This window comes from Arvicanthis niloticus, chromosome 22 (assembly GCF_011762505.2).
Source record: "Arvicanthis niloticus isolate mArvNil1 chromosome 22, mArvNil1.pat.X, whole genome shotgun sequence".
NCBI lineage: Eukaryota > Metazoa > Chordata > Mammalia > Rodentia > Muridae > Arvicanthis > Arvicanthis niloticus.
Genome location: NC_133429.1, coordinates 42,650,969 through 42,666,211, shown reverse-complemented (window position 1 = coordinate 42,666,211; position 15,243 = coordinate 42,650,969). Strand labels below are relative to the sequence as shown.

Sequence of the window (15,243 nt, the reverse complement as noted above, 5' to 3'; positions counted from 1 at the left end):
TGCAAATACACCAATGATTCTCATGTCTGTGTGCCTTCCCGTGGGTTCCTCATGATAGCTCAAGAGTCCATCTAACAATGCCTGCCTTGACCACTCCCTGTCTCCTATGCATTTTTCCAGATGCCACTCAGATCTTGCCTGCTTAGCAATGGCATCTCTAGTATGTACATGCTTGTTAATTTACCAGAACGGTAGCAAAAAAAAAAAAAAAATCCTCTGGGGTTAAGCCCTCATAGCGCCTCCCTCAGGACATCCGTAGAAACACAGCTGGCTTGTTTGGAGCTCTTGGCTAACCAGATGAAAGAGCTTCCTCTGTTCAGAGATAGCTTTGTGCCAGAGTAAAAAGCCGGAGAAGCAGAATGTGGGCTGAATTTTAACCCCACTGACCTCTTTGATCAGATTCTCAAGTGCAAGGAAACATTTTATCCATGTTGACCTGAAGGACGTATCACCATTGTTACAATTGCCTCAGAAATGTCAGCATCTTTCCTTTCTTGAAGGCAGTTGTATTGATCCAAATTTACAGCTCCTCTACTTAGACACAGGAAGCATGAGTGTGTTCTCTGAATTGTTGATTTTTGGAATGAATAGAGACGATCTGAGGAAGGCTTCTGGAACACACAGAATGTTTTTACACTTCCAATACGCAGACAGATTCTTAGCAGTGTGCACTTGATCAGCAGCTTGACTACTTTTCACTGGCCTTTCCTTTTTGTAAGAGGAGAGCAAAGCTGCCTACCTGTAATGCTTTGAATGTCTAAGCTCCCCCAATGTCCAGGACCACTGCTCTGCCCCACGCTTTGGGGGCCAAAATGTCCTGGCAGGAGCTGCTGCTCCTCTGGTCTGAGGGTCAGGGTCTAGCAAGAGAGAGAGTGGGGATAAAGGGGAAGAGACTCGAAGAATGGAGACAAGACAGAGATTCTGATCAAGTCTTAAGTCTCCTTTATTGTCTCATCTCTTGCAAGGAAATCCTGGGTATTTATACGCTTTTGCCATGTGCCTTGTAGGCATGGATACCACATGCCTTGCAGGTGTGAGTATCACGTGGATAGCACGAGCACCACATACCATGTGCACCTTGCAGCTGGGGTCACTAAACAACAAAACAAGATGTGTGGGGAAAACAAGATGTTATCAGAGTGTGCTCAGCTGTTGTAGGCTGTTGAAAACAAGTCTCTTGTCAGGGTATATGGCTTGAGATGGCTGCAAAGCTGATAGCCGCTTTCTGCTAGAAGTTGGCTCCCAACACCCCAAGAGCTCCTGTGTTTGAACACCTAGTCCCTACTTGGTGGCCCTATTTCAGGAGCTTGTAAAACACTTGGAACTGCGGGCTTGCTAGTTAAAATGGGTTGCAGAGGTGGGCCTTGAAGGTGGTATTTTCTTCTGGTTGCAACTCTGCTCCTCTGCTCCAGATGTGCCAAGACGGGACGGGCTTCTATCACCAGAGACTCCACCAGAGCTTCTGAGCCATGAGACAAGACAACGTCTCTTCCCCTGGTTGCTTCTTCAGGTATTTTATCACAATAATGGCAATAGTAACTAGTATGGTGTCGGGGTAAATCTCCAACCCAAATAGGACTGATCAAAGAAAACACAATTCAATAATTATGAATACAAACTGCACGCCTAAATTGGGCAGATTTACCACTGCCCTATTTTATTCCCCATCTATGAGATCCCTTAGAACTTGTGGTTTTTCCAGGCCACGTCCTTCTCCTCCATTATCCTTCTACATCTCCTCTGGTCATCTTCTACCACTTCCTCTCTTTCTCTCCTCCCTTCCTCTTTTTCTCCTCTCCCCTCCCTCTCTTCTTCTCCCAGCTCTACCTCTCTTCTACTGCCTAATCACTGAGCTCCACCGTGAATACAATGTAGCAGAATAAGTATCCTGCTACAGTATGGTACCCTAGAGGTGTTGTGAGGATTTGGTGAGAGGGAATTCATAAATGGTCCATAAGAATACCTGACAGAGGATTGGCTTCTGTTTCTCTGGGTGTTGGGAATGAACCTAGGGCCTTGTGATGTTAGGTAAGCAGTCTGCTACTGTGCTACATTCTAGGCCACTAATGACTATTATTCTTGACACAAAATAAAAAAAAATAAATACTTTGAAGCAGCAATAAATACAACCTTGCTAGAGAAAAGAATCCTAGTGGCTTCTAAAACTGGAGATAGATAGTTTATTCTGTATAAGATGCCATTATGTTCACTGACTAGAGATGTTTTACCGTAGGGATAGACTCATCCTGGAGATTTTGGTAGGGTTTAGATGGAACTGAAACCACACTCCTGATATGTAATCACCAGAACACAGATGGGCCATGTGACCTCTCCTACAGCTCCAGTGTTTCTTGTCTTAATCAAATTCCCTGCCTCATGTCCTCCTCCATGTTCCCCTCCCACACTGAATATTCTCTTTTCCATATGCTAAATTCAGACTCAGGCAGGGTGTACTTCTCTCCCAGAATGCACTTCTGCAACCCCTCTGACATATGCCAGCACTTCCTCTAAGTCTCACTCCTCCCCGACTGATCAGCTTCATGAACTTCCTTTCCATTGTTACCTATACCCTGTTTCCCCAGCCCAAGTCAGCTGCTTCTGCCTCTGTGTTTCCAAAGCTCTGTGGTCCTAGCACTGTTTAGTGTTCACACTAAAGTACAAAGTTTAGGTACTTTCCTAAAGGGTCTGGGCTTGAATCCTGACTCTGCTACTTATTAGTGGAGCGATCTTGGCTCTTCTGTAACTGGGTTGCCTTATCTGTGGAGGGACAGTAATAATTAGACATGCCTCCTTTATTTGTCCAACATAGAATTATCAACTGTGAGCTAGGAGCCAGGATATACTGCCATCAGGAGATATAGAGTAAACAAACAGTTCTTGCTTTCATGAGCTCACAGCGAACAGAGAGCCAGACAATTAAAGTCAAGTGTAACCAAGCACCTCCATCATTCTAAGCTGAGAAGGCATACTCAGAGTGTAGGGAACAGTGGAGTGGCTGTTTTAGGAAAGTCTCTCTGAGGAGGTGAAGTATAAATAGGGGTCACAGTGAGAGGGCCATGCAGAATTCTGCAGGAAGTACATTCTGAACAAAAGGAATTTTAGGTACAAAAGTCCTAAGGTGGGAAAAAGCAGGCATTTAGGGGTGGTGTGTGTGTGTGCACATGTGCATTGTGTGTGTGTATGTGTCTGTCTGTGTATGTATGTATGTATGTATGTATGTATGTATGTGTCTGTGTGCATGTGTATGTATGCATGTGTCTGTGTGCATGTGTCTGTGTGCATGTGTCTGTGTGCATGTGTATGTGTGCATGTGTCTGTGTGCATGTGTCTGTGTGCATGTGTCTGTGTGCATGTGTATGTGTGCATGTGTATGTGTGCATGTGTCTGTGTGCATGTGTCTGTGTGCATGTGTATGTGTGCATGTGTCTGTGTGCATGTGTCTGTGTGCATGTGTCTGTGTGCATGTGTATGTATGCATGTGTCTGTGTGCATGTGTCTGTGTGCATGTGTATGTGTGCATGTGTATGTATGCATGTGTCTGTGTGCATGTGTCTGTGTGCATGTGTCTGTGTGCATGTGTATGTATGCATGTGTCTGTGTGCATGTGTCTGTGTGCATGTGTATGTATGCATGTGTCTGTGTGCCTGTGTATATGTGCATGTATCTGTGTGCATACGTGTATATGTCTGTCTGTGTGTATGTTTGTGCATGTGTCTGTGTATATGTGTGTGCATGTGTATGTGTGCATGTGTCTGTGTGCCTGTGTATGTGTACATGTGTCTGTGTGTATGTGTGTGTGTGTGTCTGTCTGTCTGTGTGTATGTGTGTGCATGTGTCTGTGTATATGTGTGTGTGCATGTGTGTGTTGTGTGTATGTGTCTGTCTGTGTATATGTGTGTATGTACATATGTCTATGTGTATGTCTGTGTGCACATGTCTGTGTGTATGTGTTTGAGCATGCATATGTATGTGTGTTTGTCTGTATATGTATATGTGTGTATATGTGCATGTGCATGTGTCTGTGTCTCTTTGTGTGTATGTGTGTGTATGTTTCTGTATGTATGTGTGTATGTGCAAGTGTCTGTGTGTCTGTGTGTATGTCTGTGTGTGTGTGTCTGTGTGTGTGTGTCTGTGTGTGTGTCTCTATGTGTATGTCTGTGCATGTTTCTGTATGTATGAGTATACAAATGTGTGTGTCTGTGTGTGTGCGTGTGTGTGACAGAAAGGCTGATGGAACATTGAATAGAGAACAGCAGAGAGGAAGTGACCCCTTATTCCCAGGACTATGACTTTCAGAGTTATTGCTTAATCTTTCTCTAATCTACTTTCCTCCTCTCCATCCATGATCTTCTCCTTTGCTCCCAGATGTACTCTGCTTCTCCATGGGCTGGCTGGCCATTGTCTATGGACCAGACCCAGAGGCAGTGACTTGACAGAGTCATCCAGTATCACTTCCTGTTCACTACCTACATCAGACCATCCATTTTAGCCAGCCAAAGTACCAGTGACCCGGAGGACCACATTTCTGTTGATATGTCTCACCCTAGGCCGTCCATTTGCCTTATTTTTGCTCAGTTAATTTAGTAGTCAGATGGTGTTCTACAGTTGCCCCACTCACATAATTCCTTCTGCATCACCGTGCTCTGCATCCCACGCACCGTCAGTGTCACCTGTTCATACAGCTCCCTTTCTAATTGGATGCTATTTTCTTGAGAGTTCTTTATCCTGTATTTCTCCCAAAGTGTGCTCTTTTAAGTTCTGGCCAAGACACAGAGACTATAGCCTCTGCTTTCTCACGTTGGTGACTTAAGCACTTACCCCTGGGTTGTTTTGTCTTGGGCCGTACCACACAGCTACCTCTGTGAGATTTTACTCAGGGGATTGGGTTTTAAATACTGCTTGATCATTTGCAAGATTCTTCCATCAAATTCATCTACTATTGTTCTAGTTTGAATAGGGATGATCCCCATAGGCTCATAGATTTAAATGTTTAGTCATTAGGAAAGGGTGCTACTTGACAGGGGTTAGGAGGTGTGGCCTTGTTGGAGTAGGTGTGGCCTTGCTGGAGGAAATGTGTCACTGGGGGAGGGCTTTGGCATTTCAGATGCTCAAGCCAAGCCCAGTGTCCTCTCCTTCTGCTGCCTGTGGACCTGGATGTAGAACTCTCAGCTCCTTCTCCAGACTCACGTCTACATACGTGTGTGCTGTTACGCTCTTGCCATGAGAATAATGGACTAATCCAGCCCCAATTAAATGCTTTTTCATGATAAATTAATAAAAATATAAATTAAAAAAAAAAGATTGTCATGGTCATGGTGTTTCTTCACAGCAGTAGCACATTGATTAAGACATTCATAAAACCCCAAAGGTAGCTCAGAAAACTGATCATCCATGTCTGAGGAAAACAGGAACGGGGAGGAATAATCCTGTGATTTTACTGTGTTTTAAGCAATAACAAAATTTAAAAAAAATATTAGAAGAATCAAGCATGTTAAATAAACCCACAGTGTCTAATTTCCTATTCTTCAAATGGAAAGGCTGTCAGCCAAACTTGACTACCCTCTGTTTCCTTTTTGCTTATATTTACAGGGTATTTGTAGGGATTGGAAAGGCAAGCTAACTCATTTGTTTTTTTCAAATTAACATACTGGTTTCCTTATATAAGCCCTTTGTGGTGTGTTCAAAGAGCTCCATTCAGAAATTGAATTCATTTCTTAAGTTGTATTCTTTTCTTTCTTTCTTTCTTTCTTTTTTTTTGTTTTTTGTTTTTTGTTTTTTGTTTTTTGTTTTTTTCGAGACAGGGTTTCTCTGTGTAGCCCTGGCTGTCCTGGAACTCACTCTGTAGACCAGGCTGGCCTCGAACTCAGAAATCTGCCTGCCTCTGCCTCCCCAAGTGCTGGGATTAAAGGCGTGTACCACCACCGACCGGCTTAAGTTGTGTTCTTGTAAAAAAAAAAAAAAAATCTATTTTAAAGGTTTATATTTATTTCTATTTTATGTATATGAGTGTTTTGCCTGTATGAATAAGTGTATGTATGTATGTACATATGTGTGTGTGTATGTATGTATGTATGTACGTATGTATGATTGTGTACTACATGTTATGGAGGACAGAAAAGAGTGTGGAATCTCCTGAAACTGGAGTTGAAGACATTTGTGAGCCACCATGTGGGTTCTGGGAAACAAATCTGGGTCCTCTGGAAGAGCAGCCCTTAACCACTGAGCCACCTCTCCCGGCTTGTAGAAGGCATTTATAGTTCCATGTTCAAACCACCAAAATCAGTGGGTACAAGGAGGAAGAAAGGTAGAAAAGAGAGAAATTATCACAAATCCTTCCAGAGGCATCTATGAAAAAATAACTGAATTTAAGTGGTGGAGAAGACATCAACCATTCAACACATAAACAAAGACTACTCAAAGCCTTCCCCTGAGGGAATGTGCAAGCACGTTCTCTCAAAGGAAGGGCAAGCAGATGAGGAACACAGTACAGGAGTGGTTTCTACTTCCTACTCCTTTGCTCCCAGATCCTTCTCTGTCTTTTGACCTTTAACCCCTCTTCATTGGAGACCCATTACCCCTCAGATGAGAGTTAAAACACCACACAATCACCAGGAGCATGCCTTCTCCTTCAGGACCGCCAAGCATTGGGGCATCGGAACTCTTAGGATTTTTCTTAATGACTGATCTGACTTCTCCTTCGGGGAATTAATTCACACAGCACCTGCTTAGAGAGCCCCCTTCCTCCCTACACGGAGAAGGCGAGGATTTCTTTGGAGTTCCCAGTCAAGCTTGTGCTTTCTCAACGTCATCTGAGTTGTGTGATGGAGTGACGGATATTCGCCTCCTCAACTCAGAGGTCCATCCTGGTTTTGTGCCCTGTGTCTTACAGCGCTTGAATCAGAGGGAAAGGCTATGCATGAGGACAATGCCCATTCCTTCAGCCTCCTGGGCATGCAACCATGTTACTCTCATGTCACCGGAGTGAGCTGGCTAAACTACTACAGTCAGCGAGACCCTGGTTCACTCCTCATCTTCAGACCACAGAATGAGAACCGCTGTCATAAACTCAGCTTCCCCACAATGTTTCTTCCAAATGTCCTCTTAATTATCAGGGACAGGTGGGTTAAATGATCATAACCTAATACAAAAGACCTTCATGCTTCACTGTGGGAATTTAAAATACCTTTTATCTGTGCCAGCAAATCAAAGCAGGACTAAGCAGAAAAAGCTATCAGCGAAGCGTTTGTTTACGTGCTTTCACACTGCCGTGGGAGAGAGACATAACAGAGTTTACATTGATGCCATGTAGACCTCTACAGAACCAGATGTGGCTTGCAAGGTACCTTGTAACTCATCTCCTCTGAGCTCTAAAGCCCCTCCCCCCTTTTTTTTCTGGCTCAAGTTCGAGGAAACAACTGCTGTTTTCTATCAGCCCCACGACAGATGGCTGGCACATGCCCGCTTTGCTAAATGAAAGGGGCTCTCTGCACTTACTCTTTGATCCCCAGTGGCATGTCCACAGCGCAGCGTCAAAGACGGGGCAGAGCAGAATCTTAACACTAAAGGTTTAAAGCCGTCCTTTTGAGACATGTACTTTCCTTTAAAATATCATGCTCGTGGTATGTAAACATAGCTCTATTCCTCGTTCGAAATGGTGCAACAGGGGTCAGAAAACAAGGTATCTCCTTCATTTGGTGATGTAAAGACACATTAAGTTTGATTGCAAGTCCCAGGAGTACCAAGGTTTGGAACCACTGGGTTGAAGCTGGCTACTCAACCAGTCCTAATTCCAATAGCAGAAAATGCAGAGAGAGAAGATCTAGGGATTGAAATAAAAGTGTTATCATAAATGTGGGGCTCCAGAGGGGGTGTCTTAAGAATGTTCTTGTGGTGTCGAGGCTGGGTCAAAGACCTTTGAAGATAGAAAGGACATTTTTGAATTAAATTCACACACACACACACACACTGTTGCTATTCTCTGATTTTGTCAAAGAGAAGCCCACTTTACTACATGTCTTCGGAACGCAGCTACCCTAATGGGAAACTTGAGAGTGCCAACTGCAGAAAAAAAAATCAATGGAACCAGTGTTGCATCGTGTCAACACTGCCTTGGGAGCAGAGGCTCTCTGTCAAGGCAATGGCGCTTGGCTGATGGACACAGAGCATCCAGTTGGCTACTGGAATGTAGCAGTACAATCATTCTGACTCTTAACAAAACGAACCAACACCAGAGTTGGCTGTTGGAGAAATAGCCTGGGTTGCTCCCAGGTAGTTTGGTAAGAGTGGTCTGTATCACTCTTACAACCACCAGAAGCCAATGGAGTAACTTCGTATTTACAATATTTTAAGATGTCTACTGTCCTGGAGATGTATATATTTTAGAGGACTTGAGTTTATCTGGCTGAATTGCCCAAAAATGCTCCTTTGTGTTTTTTTTTTTAATTTATGTATTATGTCTGCATGGTATTTACTATGTGTGCATAGTGTGTGCACAAGTGAGCGAGTGGGTGTGCTGCTTCTTAGTAGTGCTTTCCCCCAGGAATTTGGGTGTGACCGACTGGACTCATTTATAAAGCAAGCCCAGACAAAGATCTCATGCTTTCTGTGTACTTTAGTCATCATCATTGTTTTTAGTCAGATTTCAATTATTCAAGACTGGTCGTGGTCAATAGGAAGCCAATGAGGATCATGAACTCAGGTATAATTAAGTCTCCGTGCTGTAAATGCATCCTTTGAGACGCTGTGACCTCAGAATATTTGCTACCTATTCTTGTTGCTTTAGGTAATGTGGGGCACTGACCCCAAAACTGTTTGTATCAGCTGCTTGGCTACTGAGTGATTTATCCAGACTGGTAGTTTCTATTTTTGATGGACATGTGTAACCATAGAGGAGGGGACTGAGGAAGTGGGGGCAGCATTGGCCTCAGAAAACATGAGGACCCAAAACAATAATCTCCAGAATGCATGTGAAAAGCCAGGTGAGCCTGTGCATGCTGGGTGGAGACAAGGATTTCTAAGGTGTGCTGGCTATTAGCCTAGTTCCAGGGTCTACGAGAAACTGTGCCTCAAGGGTATAAGGAAGAGACTGAGAACAGAATGCCCATCATCCTCTGACTCTCCCCCATGAGCTCATGTGGGGAGAGACATGCACACATAACACATAAATTAGAAACCACAAAGGAGCATGTGTATTTAGGAGAGCCAGATAAACCCAAGCCCTCAGAGGCAGGCAGATTTCTGAGTTCAAGGCCAGCCTGGTCTACAGAGTGAGTTCCAGGACAGCCCAAGCTATACAGAGAAACCCTGTCTCGAAAAACAAAACAAGCCAGGCGGTGGTGGTGCACGCCTTTAATCCCAGCACTTGGGAGGCAGAGGCAGGCGGATTTCTGAGTTCGAGGCCAGCCTGGTCTACAGAGTGAGTTCCAGGGGATAGCCAAGGCTATACAGAGAAACCATCTCGAAAAACAAAAACAAAAACAAAAACAAAAAAAAAAAACAAAAAAAAAAAAAAAAACAAAAAAAAGAAAGAAAGAAAAGAAAAACAAAACAAACAAACAAACAAAATAAATAAATAAATAAACCCAAGCCCTCTAAAATATATACATGCCCAAGACAGTAGACATCTTAAAATACTGTGGAAATGAAGCTACACCATTGGCTTCTAGAGGCTGTAAGAGCCATACGGACCACATTTCCAAAAGCTTTCTCTCAGATCTAGACCTGCAAATGCTGAGAGCTTTCTCCATAAATAGGGTGATGGATTTGAGGTTCATGTTGACTGATTATCATCACCCAAAGAATTTCTAGTCCTCGGACAGCAATTTCACCCCAGATCTTGTCATCCAACTAAGAAATACAGACGTTTGGTCATAATAAGAATGAAAGATCAGTATTGATGACACAGTATGAATTTATCAACTGTGCCCCCCCCACCAAAGAAAAGCAAGACAAAAAATAAAGAGAAAAGTAACATAAAATAGATGCATTCAAAACTAATAATAAATACACAGTAAACCTCACTATCTAAGCACTAGATTTCTAGTGTCCTGGAGTCCTCATGATTCTGCATGTAATAGGCTATGTTATCACTAAAAGATCAAGTCTGTATCAGCCTTATATACAAAGATCTCATCTATACTCATAGGAGTTACATCCATAAAACATTTTGGCCTTACACCAAGCTTGCTCATGTGGAACTCAGCACCGATGTCCTAAAGTTAGAGTTCAGATTTGTCTAACGAAACTTCCCATTAAATTTTTTACTTGAAAGCCTTGGGGTTTAGGAAGTGTTATTTTCCAAATAAAATGTTTAATTAGCGCCTAATTTAGAAAGCCAAAAATGGTTGTTTATGGCCTCTGCCTGCCTCAAATTTTGAGACTACGAACGAGGCACGAACTCATTGAAAAATAACAACTGTTAAACAGTTGTACCCGGCAGTAAAGGGTTTTTCCCCTTCGTGACTGCAAAGCCTTTAAGCTTAAACCTTTTTCAATGGAAACTTCCCAGCTAAAACACATGAGAAAAGGCAGGCCACAAAATGAGGGTTTTATATGGAAGAGAAAATGGGGGCAAACATTCCCACTACCCACCCAACTAAAAAAAAAAAAAAAAGAAAGAAAGAAAAGAAAGAAAGAAAGAAAGAAAAAGAAAAGAAATTCAGGTAGAAAGGTTTCAGGCAGGGAAGACTTCAAAATTGTGGTTATTTTTGAGGCCGTCAAAAGCTAGTAAGACCACATAAACATTAGTGAGATACCTATTGTCCATAGATGACTACCGTAAAAACCATCTTTTCTGCTGTTTTCTTGAGTGATGTGCAGTGTAGAAATTATATGGGATAATAGATATTGATGATGTGTAGTATAGAGATGATACAGGATACTGATATTGATGAAGTATTTATTATAACATAGAACATCATACAATTTAAAACTCACCCAATATGAGTCTAAACTCACCCAACATAAACTCATCTATTTATATGCATCTAATACAAAATTAGTTTTTAGGTGACAGATCAACACATGCCCACTGCGAAGAAGCCGAAATGTCCCAGTCCCTCTATGACACTGCTTATGCTTTCAAAGATTGGAAACTGACCATATGGATTTTCCTGTGACAGCCAACCCACTTATAATAGAATCAAACAAAATGTGCTATATCACTGACTAATCTGTTATTAAGAAATTTCCGCATGGTGTCAAATGATGCCTAAAATATTCATTGCTTCATCACATGCTTCTGTGATCGCTGGACCCCTAAGTGACTTTTCAGCTAATTGTGTATTCATGTATTCAATTTTCTTAAGATGTGTTTCTGGAAATAAACTGTCCCACTGAAGGGCTGCCTTTGAGCCTTTCCTCACCAAAGTCAGTCTGTTTGGCTTGGCATCCCACGCACTCATTTTCCATGAGTCCACTCAATTCCCAACACACTGAAAACACCTGCATAACATCTGATCAATTCCCTATGGGAAAATGAAGCCTGTGGGAGTTGCTCCTTGAATTTCTCTGAGGTTGCTAGTGGGCCATGCTTTAAATGGTTCTCAACACTTTTGGTGATTAGACTCAAAACTTTCTAGAAATACATGATTCATTATTGCTTTTACTAGATCTTGTACCTTCTATTTAAAAAAAACTTTGTCTACATGTTGCTAAAAGAGCTTACAGCTTAAAATTTAATTAATTAGATATGTTTCACTTCTGCAGTGTTGAAATGCCTAAGTGGATCAAGTAGCTAGATAACGGGGTGAAATTTTCCTTTTTTTAATGTAGTGATGTGGTTTGGCATCAGCTACAGATACTTTTCAAGATACTTAATTGATATCGAGGTCATTATTTTTCCCATCTTCAGATACCCCTGGCATGCCAAAATGTTTGCTGCTGGAGTCACATTATTTTAGGGAGCAAAGTAGTTATATTTCAGTAAGATTCAGAACACACTTCGTTTGGCATTGTGGAGGTCTAGCCATGCTGCACTCAGATTCTGTGTAGTGGCCTGGAGTTACCTCTCCATAGAAAGCAAAGTAACTTACTTAAGGGGTAACATTGTTATCTCTCCCTAGTGAACAAAATAACTTACTCCAGGGCTAACTGTCCTTCTGCCCAAAAAGATAAGCCATACATTTAATCAACACCTAAGCAGGAAGGAACAAAATACTAGAGACTACATCCTTAGATGGTTCTGCCTTTTCCCTAACCCCTCCAAAAACAGTCCTGAGACTGCTAACTATGGGAATCTGTTTTGCAGATATGTGTGTTATAAAACAGTAGAGGAGACAGCATGGAATTGAAGCCCTTGTTTTTAATTCTTCGGAAGTCTCTCTCTCTCTCTCTCTCTCTCTCTCTCTCTCTCTCACACACACACACACACACACACGTGTGTGTGTCTGTGTGTGTGTGTGTGTGTGTTAGGGAGCTTGGCATTTTCTACCATTCTTCAATTATGAACCCCCTTTCATCCGGTGAGGTGGGGGGGGGTTAAACTACTTTCTAACATTATTATGAAAACACATCTTTAAAATATAGACTGTTGAGTGCAGTAACAAGTGGTCAACCACCAGCAAACAGATTTGGGTGAAAGAAAAGAAAACCATCAAAAGCCAGTTATTCATTAGTGATTTCCCAATGTACCAAACAAAACTGCACATAAAATATCTATGAAGGGAGGATTGGAGGCAGGAAAACAAAAAACAACAAAAAACCCAGAAACTTCAGTCAACTCTGTGCAAGCGGGACCATCAAATGCCTGACCTGGATCTACCAAACACCATTTAACAAAGAAAAACAAAAAACAAAATACCCAAAACAACAACAACAACAAAAACAGCATAGCAGAAGGAACATTGACAGTCTGGATGTGATCTATTTTTAAAAGGTTCTTTTAAAAATAGAACAAACTTGGGGATAAAAAGACAGCTGAGATGGTCATGACTGCACTGTAATAAGCAATTACAGTAAGCCAAAGTGGTTTCCTGATTTAGCATGGTTGCTTTTTATAAAGTGTTTTCTTGATTGCATTCTTCTTGAAAATGACTATTAAAGTAATTTTAGAATTGAAAAAAAAAACCTGAAAATGTGCAGCTAATTATAATTACAATAGTTTTCATAGTAGACACATTTTTTTTACCAACTAATGAGCAGAATTTATTACATGCCCTTGTCCGCTAGACAATTTTAAAGTCACACAAACATCCTATTCTTCCCAAATAAGAGGACATTAATACTGTCATGAAGATCTATAAAAGGTAACATACAAGGCACTTGCAAGTTAAGTTCTAAGAGGAACACTTCAATAATTGTTTTATTTTTTTCTTTTATATTAGATTGTTTTTTCTTTTATTTCCATAAGAAAGCATTTTGAATGGTTGCTTTAGAAAATCAGTAGTTTTTTTTTTTCATAATTTTATATTACTTTTTTGAGTCTCTAAACTTCAACAAGAAATGTGTGGTATCCACAACACTCAATATCAGCCTTTTAAAATGCATGTCAAGAGTACCTATGAACTTATTTTGTTGTAAAGTATAAATCATGTCACAAATGACTATCACTTAGTATTGAAAGTCTTCAAATACTTTATTAATTTTTACATATCAGTGATTACAGAGACACCATGATATGGATATTTGGGGTCTTTATACTCAAAACTTCATGATCCCAAATCTTATTAAAATAGTGAGTGTGAGCACATTGACCCTTAGAGGTTTCCATTTAGTTGGCAACTTTAAATACATTGGAACTGATCCCTTATTTGCTTTGGCAATCAGACAAGAGCTTGTATAAAACTGTAAATGGCACTACATCACACACCGTCATTATTGCTACGTGCCGCCGGAGAGTGGAAATACTAACGAGTGACTTTACTCTACCTCTCCGTTATCAGAACTTACCTGCCCTGCAGCTTGCCAGGTAAAATTCATGGAGTGGATATTGACAGGAATGGCCGGCATTCTTTGTTGGGCTTTCCTGAAATCGTGTGTAAAAGGGGCCATTCTCCCCTCGGAGACAATCAGAATATCTTCTTCAAATCCTGTTGTATAAATAATAAATAAGCCTATCAAACTAGTTGCGTTTCTAAGAAACAGACGTTTCATGCAGAAAGCAAAACTCCAGAGAACCAGTGCAGGTCACGGATTTTCATAAAGCACCTGCCTTTGATACCAACAACAGTACCAAAGTTATTTTCCCTGTCTGCGGGGGGGGGTTGGGGGGGGGGGGAACCGTACCTGCTAAAGCACAACGGAGTAAGCCGGTGCTAACCCTGGGTTCCTGTTACAAATCTGCAGGCAGGACTAGCAACAGCAGGATTGGAACGTTGGGTCGGCTTTGCTTTTTTGAAAAAGAATCTCATAAGCCTCTAAATGGAGAATCCTGATTTTAAAAGGAGGGGGCAATCACCCTTGAAGTTGTTTTAAAACACACTCAATGCACGTGTCTCTGCTCTAGTGGAGAAACTGAGGACCACTGGGAAGGTACAGACGCTGAACCTTACCTATGAGCACTCTGGCCTGCTGGGCGTCGATCCACAGGTACAAGCTCTCCTCTGGCGGCTGCCCTGCATCCGCTCGCAGCAGGAGCAGGCAAGGTAGGATGCTCCAGAGCCGGAGCGCAAAAGCAGGGAAGGCTCTTCTCCGGGCCATGGTGCTCAGGACCTTCTCGCTGGTGTTGCAACTCCTGCCGCAGCAAACCAACCTGCGCTGCTTGTGAAGTTCTCGCCTTGGCTGCAGCTGGCGGGGCTGGAGCTGTTCCCACTTAAACGACTGGGCGTGCAAGTCTCCAGTCTCCGGTGCGAGTGAGCCTGAGAGAGCTGGAGAGGAGAAAGCAAGGAGGGAGTGGATACGCGGCCGCGCAGAAAGGGGGCGGGGGGGGGGGCTGGAAAAAGAGGCGACCGCAGAGACACGAGGCTGGCAAAGCTGGCGTTGCCAGCACGTCCCGCAGCGCCAGCAGCTAGAGGATCACACTCGAGAGGGAGGAACCGCGGGAACTGCTGGCACCGGCGAGCACTCAGTGCGGACGGTGATGCGCAGGCGGCCGCCACTAGGGAGCGCTGTGGAGCCGCGTGGGCGGGGCCGCGGTACCCGGGAGACCGCGCTCGCTCCCTCGCCTGCGCCAGGTGAATGAAGATGGGGACACACCGAGAAACGCACCCAAAGGGACTTCTGGGTCGTCACTCGGACTTCCTGCCACCCCAAGAGACAGGTGTGGATGGCGGGGGTGCTACGAACGAAAATAAATGGGCTCAATGG

At 42.7% G+C, this 15,243-nt stretch overlaps 1 protein-coding gene across 1 annotated transcript in view; it reads right to left on the bottom strand.

Moving 5' to 3' along the window:
• Positions 1-14,992, bottom strand: part of Wif1 (Wnt inhibitory factor 1) — a 68,558-nt gene extending 53,566 nt beyond the window's left edge. Inside the window, 2 exon segments of the mRNA XM_076920349.1 lie at positions 13,888-14,027; positions 14,490-14,992. Of these exon segments, the coding sequence (XP_076776464.1) occupies positions 13,888-14,027; positions 14,490-14,637 (288 nt within the window). The 5' untranslated portion in view covers positions 14,638-14,992.
• Positions 14,993-15,243: the final 251 nt, after the last annotated feature.